The 11,868-nt window shown below is 35.0% G+C and overlaps 1 protein-coding gene across 2 annotated transcripts in view; it reads left to right on the plus strand.

Annotated features, from left to right (window-relative positions):
• Nucleotides 1–11,293, plus strand: part of LOC121738909 (DNA-binding protein D-ETS-3) — a 75,093-nt gene extending 63,800 nt beyond the window's left edge. For both annotated transcript variants that reach the window (XM_042131179.1, XM_042131180.1), the window contains 3 exons: nucleotides 7,302–7,491; nucleotides 7,777–7,985; nucleotides 11,012–11,293. In XM_042131179.1, coding sequence (XP_041987113.1) covers nucleotides 7,302–7,491; nucleotides 7,777–7,985; nucleotides 11,012–11,136 — 524 coding nt within the window. In that variant the 3' untranslated portion in view covers nucleotides 11,137–11,293. The remainder of the gene's footprint in view (nucleotides 1–7,301; nucleotides 7,492–7,776; nucleotides 7,986–11,011) is intronic.
• The last annotated feature ends 575 nt before the right edge of the window (nucleotides 11,294–11,868 follow it).

Below are 11,868 nucleotides of genomic sequence, written 5' to 3' on the forward strand. Positions count from 1 at the left end.
TAAAATGCATTGTTTTTATAAGATTTATTTCTTCGTAAAGGCTTATTATTATACAGTGTGTACCAAAAATAAGTGATAATACTTTAGGGTGTGTACGTGTTCCTTGAAGAGATTTTACTGTGGAAGTAGCAGCTCTGAAAGACGAAAATTTTTTTCACTTTTGTATGGGCAAGGGCCCGAGCGTCACGAGTTTCCCCATACAAAAGTGAAAAAAAATTTTGGTCTTTCAGCGCTGCTACTTTCACAGTGAACTCTCTACAAGGAACAACACGTACACACCCTAAAGTATTGTCACTTGTTTTTGTTACACCCTGTATATCCGTATAGAGTAATTTTTTTGAAGCGTGATATGTCACTTGGGATTTTAATATCAAAAGTTATCTACTTTTGAGAACTTTTGATAATAAAATTCCAATTGTTCGGTTTGCAAGCACTAACAAAAACTTGTTCCTCCTTTCTCATCCTCTATGAACTCCTTATTTTGACAATTTTATTCATCAGAGGTTCATTTTAGCATATAGTTCCGATATCTTCCAGTATTCACTGATCAATATTATTGGTATACTTTGAAAAAAATCGAGAAAAAGCCTTTACAACAAGATTTTATATTCATCCATTTTACGAACGAACTAATTTTACGAATCGTGAGAAAACACTGATTGTAATAAGTCACACGAACGCAATCATAAGTTAAATGCTAATCATTAGTTAACCCTTATTTAAACCACGGTCAAGTGATCAGGACTAAAGGTTAGGGTGCCTGCACGCGAGATGTTTATCTCTATAGATATTTTAATTATACAGGTTGTATATATTATTGAGTGGTACAAAAAGTATTAGTAACAAGTTGATAACTAAATCGTATAATAATTATAGAAAAAATTTGTGTTCAGACGTCGCTTGGAGTGAAAAAAAAACAATTCCCAAAAGCTTATTAAGTGTATTAAAATAAACAAAGATATTCTCTTTGCAAAGTTATATTTCGTATACACAGTTTTTATTACGAAAAGTCCTGTCACATGTAAAATTTTCTGTACCTACATAACTTCTGGTTTAGCCAAGTCAGCGACACAAAATAATTAATGCACCTCTCCTTTAGTTATGAAGTGATAACAAATCGTTTTATACTTTTATCTTTATGCTTGCGAGTATCAAGTAGTGTTACGAAATTCCAAACAACTCATTTAGGTTTTTTATGTTCCTTTCGAATAGCGTTTGGGCTAAAAATACCCCGTTACCTTACCTTAACCCTCATTCAATTTATGGGCACTTTAATATCACTAGATCCCACCGATAAGGTTTTACGTGGGAACAAAACTCCACGATCGTGTATAATACTCACATTATCTGTCTAACCCTCCGGAGTCAAAATGTTAACCCCTCGCATTTATCACGTCACCTGGGGGTTAAATTGATCAACTATCAGCGTTATACACAATCACCGTAATAGAATTTTAATCTGTGTTGTTAGTGTTCAGTTGTAAGGTTTAGTCTAAGATATTTTATTTTATTTATTTATATTTATATATATATATATAGAATATAAGAATGGATTGCAATTTTAATATTTCGCAAAAACTCAAGAATTAACTTGAAGAAACCAAATTGACCATGATTTTGTTCCCTGTCTTAAATATTATAGTCATTAGTCATATCAGTTTAGAGGAGATTCAAATAGTGTGAAACGTGAAGCTTAGTTATAATATTATGCGTATTGATTTAGCGCATCCCTAATTTTAAGAGGTATTTAAGAATTCGACAATTTAAGGATTCAACATACTTTACAGCTTCCAAAAATTATTAAATGAAGTTATTTTAAAATTAACTTTCTATAAAATTATATTTTTATTAATCGTTGGTATCAGTGGCGAAGGGTAAATATTTTCGGAAGGGAAGCCGGAGTAAAAAATCTACTTACCAAAACGCTCAGCACTGATGTTCAACAATGTTCGAGTTTCAAGTTTGATAATGATGCCTTTGAAAAATGCCTTCTGAGTTAAGTTGTATGCGTGACGGGCGACGGCACATGCGGTCATTCAAAACTAAGTTTGGAAAACGAAGTTTCCTTCGACAGCAAATAATCTGTCAGACAACAGTCTCAGCTGTACGAGTCAAAATTAACAAATCACAATACAAATTAATTTAAATTCGCGACACTGCACTCTTCTTAACGCTAAAACAAATAACATTCGACATTTAAACACAAAACAAACAAGTTGTTTACAAACGCTCATCCGCCATTTGACTCATAACAATTTTACTTCATGAATTTCATCTTTCTTGCTCGCACTTGTGCGTTGCTAATTAACCTTTCTCCGTAATAACTCGCCGAGTATCGGCTTATTTCCGAGTATATTGGCGCGTGGTAGAACGAGACAGAACATGACGATCAGTTCACAGGAATGAAAAGGACAGATGCTTACTATGAAATATCGTTGTATGAAGAAATAACCCGCTAATTTATCGGCTTCTATCGGAGATGGCCTGCACGTTGCATTGCCTATATAAATTTGTAGGCGATTAATTATTAATTCAAACTATTTCAAGTGAGAGAAAAATTTATTGCATATAAAATTTTGTAGGCGTTTAGTGAATTCAAAGTTTTTTAAGTACGTAAAATATTTATTAGATAAAATGTATTTGGCCCATAGAGTCGATTTTCCAAAAAGGAAGCCGACGGGAATCGGGTTATATGGACTCTTCGCCACTGGTTGGTATTATACTCAATTTTAGTTTGAGTTAAAATTTTCAGTCGAGTATTTACCATAGAAATGAGTTCAACGCGCAAGTACTGTCATAGCAAATTGGAAATATTATAACTTTGCTTTACCTTTCAAATTAGTTGTATAATATTATTAATATTGCATTTATGTAAAAAAATGAGTTTCAATTTTAAAAAATCTACTAATACTTTACACATGAAATGAAATTTGAAATGAAATGAAATGAAATTTTATTTTTTCCAAACAGAATAACAAAATAGACAAAAACATTTACTCGCGATGACACTTATAGTAGCCCACAAGGGCTGTGGCACAAGTGTCAACGCCCACCTTCGAACCAGTTAGTACAATTAACAAATTACAATAGGTATAGCTTAATTTAAACAAGAATGTAAAAAACAAAACAGATTTTTTTTTTAATCTAGTGTGTGTGTGTGTGTGTGTGGTGTATGAGAAAGCTAAGGGTCAATTTAGACCGCAACGCGACGCGTAGATGCATTTCTAAATTCGTATGGATTGGACAGATTTACAAGACGTCTCACGCAATTGAAATATCTGTCAATCCAGTACATAATAATATATTCTACGCGTCGCATTGCGGTCTGAATTGACCCTAAGTAAATAATATCGATCTCACCTATTCGCCTAAGATATTACCGAACATTATTCATAGCTATCACGCACAGCTTAAAATCAAAGCGTATAATTTGTTTTTAATAATAAAATGGGCTTGCATGTTCGCGGCACGTGGCCTGTACGTGGCAAGTCAGGGTAATTATACTAGCTACGGTCGCACGGGTGTACCTGGTGAAAAACTATTTAATTTGTTGAAAAACCAAGAAAATGAGTACGCCATTTTGGTGTAGTGTTACTGTTAAGAGTGTTAAGACGGATCTAATGATGGATGAAGTTCAAATACTTATGGCAAAAACCTTAGGCTTCAAACATCAGTCTAAAACTAAAAATAGTATAACAAAATATACGCCTATAATACTCGCGAATCGGGATGTCGCGAAAAATATAGATTTTAGCAACAGCGATGTTTTGCAAAATATTTATTAGTAAATCTATTGCAATTACTGACTGTTGCTAAGATTTAAGAATATAATAGAATATTACATTCATACGATGTGTTTTGGTTTCGACGAGTTTTCGTTTTGTAAAAGAGGTAGTAGTATTTAAGACGTGGGAGAGCCATGCTTCCGCCGAGCCGACCGGATAAATACCACCTTCTCACAGAAAACCGGCGTGTTTCGCCGAGTGAGTGAGTTTACCGGAGGCCCAATCCCCTAACCCCTACCCTATTCCCTTCCCTACCCTCAACTATTCCCTTCCCTTCCCTTCCCTACCCTCCCGTATTACCCTATTCCCTCTTAAAAGGCCGGCAACGCACTTGCAGCTCTTCTGATGCTGCGAGTATCCATGGGCGACGGAAGTTGCTTTCCATCAGGTGACCCGTTTGCTTGTTTGCCGGGGTTATTTCATAAAAAAAAAAAAAGTATGAACAAAATCGAATACATACCTATTTTCATACTCTATATTCACATCATGTTAACAATCTTAGCATCGACTTAGCTAGAGGGGGTTCTGTATTTAAAAAAATAATTTAAGCCGCCACAGTTTTTGCTTCAATCTAGCAGAGTCTTTTCTACATTCCAATAACTACTAGGTAGACTACTAGCAATAAATACATCAATGCGTTGTCACAACATTAGTTTCGGTAAATTAGCATTATTTTTAGTTTATATCACTTAGCGTATGCTTGGTAGTATGGGGATGTACGATTAATTGCAGTCATAAAACCGATGAGCCGTACAGACGTTGTGACTTGTACCATCGATCCGGGGATAAATCAGGATGCCACGCTCGTGTGAACTGCGCTTTACTTCGGTAGCGTCAGCAAAAAATCAAAACATTTTGAAGGAAGTTGTCAGAAATGATCGGAATTAATTCAGAAGTAATAGTACAAGTTAAAGGGATACTGAAAACAGTGCCTATGTACCCCCTATTTATGATTGCAGCAAAAAAATCAAAAATTTTGAAGGCAGTCGGAAGTGGTCAGAAATGGTCGGAATTAAGTCAGAAGTTAGTTAATACTGAAAACTATACCATGTATCCCCGGTTTTTGAATAATAATAATAATAATATCTATGGACGCTTCACACCACGTCAGTCTGGCCCCGTGGTAAGTACCTGAATGACTTGTGTTACGGGTACCAGACAACGGAAAGATATTTAATACTTTTATACTATACATATATTTAAGATTTGTATTATATGATACACATATTTAATACACATCCATGACCCAGGAACTTTGAAAACTTTTTTGTTCCGTCGGCGGGATTCGAACCCGCAACCCCCGGCTTGAGCTAACGTGAGCCCACCCACTGAGCCACAGAGGTCGTCAAATGACTTCAGAAAGTCGGTGTATGTGGATCATCCACATTAATTTTTTAATCTACTTGTCGGTCCACAGTGTACTTATACCAACCCTATTATTTAAGTTATAGAGGTAATATAATAGTTTTTGTAAAGCGATAGCTAGCGGTACCTATCTTCGTAATGTTAATTTAAATAATCTCGAAATAAGTCGTTATAATTAATTTTATATCGTGTCAATGAAAAACTATTTAATTCGCTGAGAGTATCTTCTATAATTATGCCAATAGATTTGGCCTAAATTTTACCAACCGCTTTAGAACATAGTATTGACAATGCATAATATTGGCATCAGCTTGCAGTTTGCATCCTGAATGCAGTTTATTGCATAATGATTTCCTTTGGCGCCAATAGAATAATCGCCACACTGAGATGATTTGGAAATTGCTCCAATCATGTCGATTGCCTTATCTATGATCCAAATCATGAGGCTAGTCACAGAATTTCACGAAAATTTTATCGTGTAAAAATATTCACAGCCGTACATCGAACCTCCTTCCTTTTCGGTTGAAAATTAAGTTTTGTGACTTGTCTAATGACTTCGACCATATATTTTTGTTTACAATAAATTCCAATCAGATAAATCCAGATACAGTCCAGTCAATATAACGTAAAATGTTCCACAAACATGAGAAATACTTATGTAAGGGCTGATTGGGTGTTTCAAAACCTAATATTATATCAGTTCCATAATGAAATCACTAAAGTTTAATAAACTAAAATATAGCTTTTACAAATAGTTATTAAAGTTAATCCAAAGTTCATGTAAGCTAATATTACACATTATTTGTGTTCTTTGTTGTATTTCTTTTTTTTTTTTGCTGACGCTACGTATGTCACAGTCGGGCGGACTCGGCACAAGTCGTGCGTGTTCGTAACATAGCCACCCAATATAGCGACATGTATCTCGACCCCGGGCTATTATACTTTTCGGTAGCTGTGGGGGAATTATAACATATTTTTCCTCCTATTGTATACATTTAAATCGCAATTAAATACGTTTTGTTCATATTCAATTAACATGGAGAAATTATGAGAGTACTTGAAAAAATCAAAATATTTTTACAAAGGCTAGGTTTTTGATTAGCAATAGCATAATGACGTGTGGACACTGCTTTATGAAGTTTATATCATGCTTAAAAATATAGTGAAAGAAAGATAAGTCAATATCATAGAGACTTGAAAGCTTGAATTACTTCTAAAATCTGTGACAAAACCATTACGTGCAAATCAAAATCTATAGATTAAAATCATTAACGAAACAAAAGTTAAAATTTGCATTACTGTATATTGACTATGGCGGGGGTTGGAAGCCATCATACCGATTCATAGAATAAATGTTAAGTCTTGGGTGTGCCATAACTGCCCTTTATAGTGCTATAATGATGGGGTTGTGCCGTTATGCGTCATGTCTAAGAAAATGTGCCATTAGTTATATTGTACTATGTTACTTTGTGTTGTCTGCTTTAGATTGTTTACGAGTAGGTATTTTATTTGTCAAGTCTGGTTGCCGGATAGAGAGAAATTCGGTCTTTGGCATCTAGCTGCAGCTTGCGGAATATATTGTTTTTTTTTTTATGAAATAAGGGGGCAAACGAGCAAACGGGTCACCTGATGGAAAGCAACTTCCGTCGCCCATGGACACTCGCAGCATCAAAAGAGCTGCAAGTGCGTTGCCGGCCTTTTAAGAGGGAGTAGGGAGGGTAGGGAAGGGAATAGGGGAAGGTAGGGAAGGGAATAGGGTAGAGGATTGGTATCCCGTTTCCCATAAAAACCTACAAGAATCTAGAATAATCGGCCAAGTGTGAGTCGAACTCGCGCACGAAGGGTTCCGTACCGGTATAGAACGAAAGTAGACAAAAAAATATGTTTATTGTATGAGAGCCCCCTTAAATATTTACTTTTATTTAATTTTATTATTAATTATTAAAGTAACAATATAATCAAGTTTTTTTGTGAAAATTTCAAGTGCCTGTTACTATTATTGATTACGAGCTAAAAAGGCCAAAAAAATCACGTTTTAGTTATGTCTTTTGTGCTGTTACTCTCCTTTTGTATCAATACCTGTGGCAAAGATATAGGACTGAGAGACTCATGTCACTTTATTTTATAATAACCAGAACATTGTTCTTCCAGGTTCCGGACAGATACAACTTTGGCAATTCCTCTTGGAGCTACTGAGTGACTCGAGCAACGCTGGCTGCATCACCTGGGAGGGCACCAACGGAGAGTTCAAGCTGACAGACCCTGACGAAGTCGCCCGACGATGGGGGGAGAGGAAGTCCAAGCCCAACATGAACTATGACAAACTGAGTAGGGCTCTGAGGTAACAAGCTATAGGTATAAGGCCATGCGATGTCGGGTACCCATTCTGCTGTGCGGTGTACTTGCGACTTTTTTTGTGTCTAAGCGTTCTACATTAGTGCTAGGCAACTGGAAATCCCCGGGAATTCCGGGACAATTCCGGAAATCCCGGGAAGTCTCGTGAAATTTCTCGGGGAGTCCCGGAAAAATTGCACGGTATCCGTAATGTTTCTGGGGAATACCGTGATAAAATAAAGCACTAGTGTAGAATTTCACTTCAATTTTTAAACGTGTATATTTCACGCAGATACTACTACGACAAGAATATAATGACGAAGGTACACGGCAAACGGTACGCGTACAAGTTTGATTTCCAAGGGTTAGCGGCGGCCACCCAGCCCGCCGCTAGCGACCCGGCTTACAAGTATCAAAGCGACCTCTTCATGAGTTCCTACCATCATTCCGCCAAACTATCGTCCTTCATGGCCCCACATGCTGCTATGCCGACCTCCACAGGTAAATATAAACGTATATCACGTAATATAACACCCTAACTAATAAAAAACACAGCTGATAACGTAAGACAAGATCTAATAAGTAGAAAAGTCTTTAAAAAGATATCGTAAAGTTATTCGCTGTGTAAATATATTATTGGTTGGGGTGTTGACGTAACGAAATTAAATATGCCCGGCAAATATAATTTTGTACCATTTTCTAAATATACTAAGTTACAAGCTGTTTTGTCATTTCGATAAAAACTTACAGCCGCATTCAGACCCATTTCATACTGAAATTAAATTTAATGAAGGATTTGAAAGCAAACTTTGTAGTTTAATTCAAAATCTTCGTTAAATTAATCTTAAGTCGTCATTAAATCTCTCTGAGTGCGGTCTTTAGTCTGGTTTATTTCTACAAAACGTGTAGGTTTAAAAACATTCAGGCTACCTTAGCTGTTATATTCATAGCTATAAAAGGTTTATTGTCATTGGTGTAAAGCTAATATTATGCACCCTTCACACGCAGTGGTAATCTGCATGCCGTTAATACACTTGGGCCAGCAAATATTGACTTGCTCCTCCAAACGGCTTGTCATTTCCATGCTCGCCGCGCACTTGACTTAATGGAATATACATGACGGTTTTTCCGCTTGACACCGAGGAATCCCGGGAAACTTTTAGCTACACGTGATGTTTATTTTAAACCAAAATAAAATAACGTCCGGTGAAGAGCATTCAGCTACATAAACTTGTATACAATATATTGTAGACTGTAGTATATAGACTAGATATAATATTATGGACTAGAGAAGATTTTCAGAGAAGATTTGCAAAAAATTATTCTGAATAAAAATTTGAGTTATAGTAAGTCATTACAGTTTTTCTACTTAAGGCGAGGATAAACCCCAATTTGTTATTCCGTGATTCGCGGTTTACCTAGTTCCAATATAATAACGAAGTGTTAAAAAATATGAGATATAAAGCACAATATTTAAAATACCTTAAACCATAAACATTTTAATAAAACGTAATACTTTGGCTGTAATTAATTTACAAACTCACCTCCGATAAAAATCTATTTCATCGAAATATAAGTATTAACTAGGATAATTATACATTTTATTTGAATAAATTGTTAGTAAATCTATATTAAAATGCCCTTAACCGAACAATTTTGTTTCTTAATGTTTATTTCCAAAGATATTTAAAAAAAAACATGAAAAATAGAGAAGACCCGCCCGAGTAACTGGAGTTTTATGCTAAGCTAAAATGAATCTTATTGCGATGCGTATACGCTTGGTCTTTGGTTGTGTGCAAGTGCAACTTCTTTACGGGAGAAATGAGGATTACTTCCGTAAAAACTCTGAGGTAGAAGTTAGAACTTTAAACGCCTTGTACAGTACCTAATCATGTAAATTCATGTAATATGAAACTTGCAGTAATCCCTAGTACAACAAATCACTTGAATTGGACTTGTAGTTCCGGATATATTATGCTAACACAAACATAAAAATAAAAAATTAGGCACATTTTTTCAGACGCCAATAATATAGGCGTTAGCCTGCCCAGTTTTCGTATATTATGTTATTAATATTACATACATACGGGTCAAATTGATAACCTTATGTTTTGAAGTCGGATGAATCAAAACTTGGGAAAAAATAGAGGTACAAACGACGTTAACTTTCCAACCCAAAATAAACGTGGGAAAGCCATGCTTCGGCACGAATAGGCCGGCTCGACCGGAGAAATACCACGTTCTCACAGAAAACCGGCGTGAAACAGCGCGTGCGCTGTTTCGCCGAGAGAGTGAGTTTACCGGAGGCCCTTCCCTTCCCATTCCCACCCTCCCCTATTACCCTATTCCCTCTTAAAAGGCCGGCAACGCACCTGCAGCTCTTCTGATGCTGCGAGTGTCCATGGGCGACGGAAGTTGCTTTCCATCAGGTGACCCGTTTGCTCGTTTGCCCCCTTCTTTCATAAAAAAATATATATATAATTAGTGTGTTTGGTAAAATCAAATGTATATCTTTAGGTACTTAAACTACAGTACAGTTTATCCAGGAAAAATAGTTAAGTAATAAAAGTTATGATATGTTATTAAAAGTTAAGTATAATCGAGACAGTAGCGGTCATTGACTACCTGTCAAAAAATTTGTCATTTTCTATATATACCGCCATTGACAATTATTGTGTCAGATATTCCTAGTCTAGGGGCGATATCGTATTTTGCATATTCGATGTGAGCTGAACATGAAGCATATCACTATGAACTCATAAAAAGTTGGAGATTATCATTCTAAGAGTTACCAAGAGGTTTTCCGATGAATGTGTAATAATAAGTATTTGTAAGAAGTCAGTTTTATTCTTAAGTATTCTAAATATTGTGCGAGCAGTTTTCATTTAGGGCCTAGTCTAAAAAGGTCAATGTCCGCTACTGCCTCGTTTCGCCGAGTACAGTATACATTGTATTATATTGTCGTTAATCATTGTATTATAAAATATCATGATTAATGACAATATTAGGCGGTCTTTAAATTAATTGCCACATAGTTGATTAAAATGATTACTTATCGAAATTGATATTACTGAAATATGAAAAACAGCTTGTAAGTTTGCAAAGCGAAATTCATATAAGTAGGAGAGTATAATATTTTCAGTTGTTATTGTGTGATTTAAGAAAATAAATGAATGATTTAAAAAAAAACATAGCGAATTAATAAATATTACATAAATTATTATTTTGTGTAGCGTAAAGCGTTCCATTTATAGCTGTTTTCATATTATTGTGTATTTACTATTTAGATAAGTTACGTAGCTAATAGCTATATAGTTAATATGGCACAGTTGACTAATTTATTCACTAACTTTTGATTGGCCAACTTCGAAATATTAACAAAGCTAGTGAATAGATAAACTCCTGATAACTTCTACGATAACGTGACGCGGGTATTAGACGGTAAAATAATCCACAGCGAACATAGAACCTCCTTTTTTAAAAATGGACTGTGTTGTATTAACTTAGGCTAGCAAACTTTGTTCCAGCCTCGATATTCCCGTCGGCGTCGTGGAGCAATTGGGGGGGAGGGGGGAGCAACCTGTACTCCCCCCACTCCATGGCACCACCCCACGTGACGTCACACCTAGGATCCTATCCGCACTACGCATGACCAGGCTTCTAGATCCTTACGCCAATGCGACGCCTGGATAAAAAAAATAACGTCACGGCAAGTTGTCATTGATTTTGACAGTAACCTTTTTTTTTAACAAGAAATATGTTATGGATTTCTATATTGGAATATTTATTAACTTACTATTAAGACGGAATGTGTGGTTTTTCGTTTTACACCATGAATCATAATATTTATACCCATATTCTGTTATGAATCTATTACCTACAATTTTTTTGATAAAAATAAGTATATTATTATTTTTATTTGAGTTACACATGATAACGATGATAACTATTATAAAAAATAATATTAAAATAATAATTAAGATCGAATTGTAACTTTTATCGCATTCTGCGTGTTGCGTCATTGTAAAGGGACGTCTTCATCTACGAATTGTCATGTAATTTTAAACTTTTGTTAATTAATATATGCTATTTTATTTCGTTAAAAATTTTATGTTAGTGAAAAAACTGTAAGTAACTTTCATCTTTATATTTATTTTATTTATCACAAATTATAATCATATTTTAAGTAAGTTATTTTAGCTTTTTTTTCCTTTTTGTAGAAAATAATTTAGGTATTTTTATTTACCGCACTAATTTATTTAATTTTAATTAATTCACCTACAATAATAATTAACTAAAAGCGTTAATCGCAAAGCTAGTCTTATCAATGATTGTAAATAATAGCTACTCAATAATTAAGTAGAAATATATTGTTTGTTTAGGA

This window comes from Aricia agestis, chromosome Z (assembly GCF_905147365.1).
Source record: "Aricia agestis chromosome Z, ilAriAges1.1, whole genome shotgun sequence".
Lineage (NCBI taxonomy): Eukaryota > Metazoa > Arthropoda > Insecta > Lepidoptera > Lycaenidae > Aricia > Aricia agestis.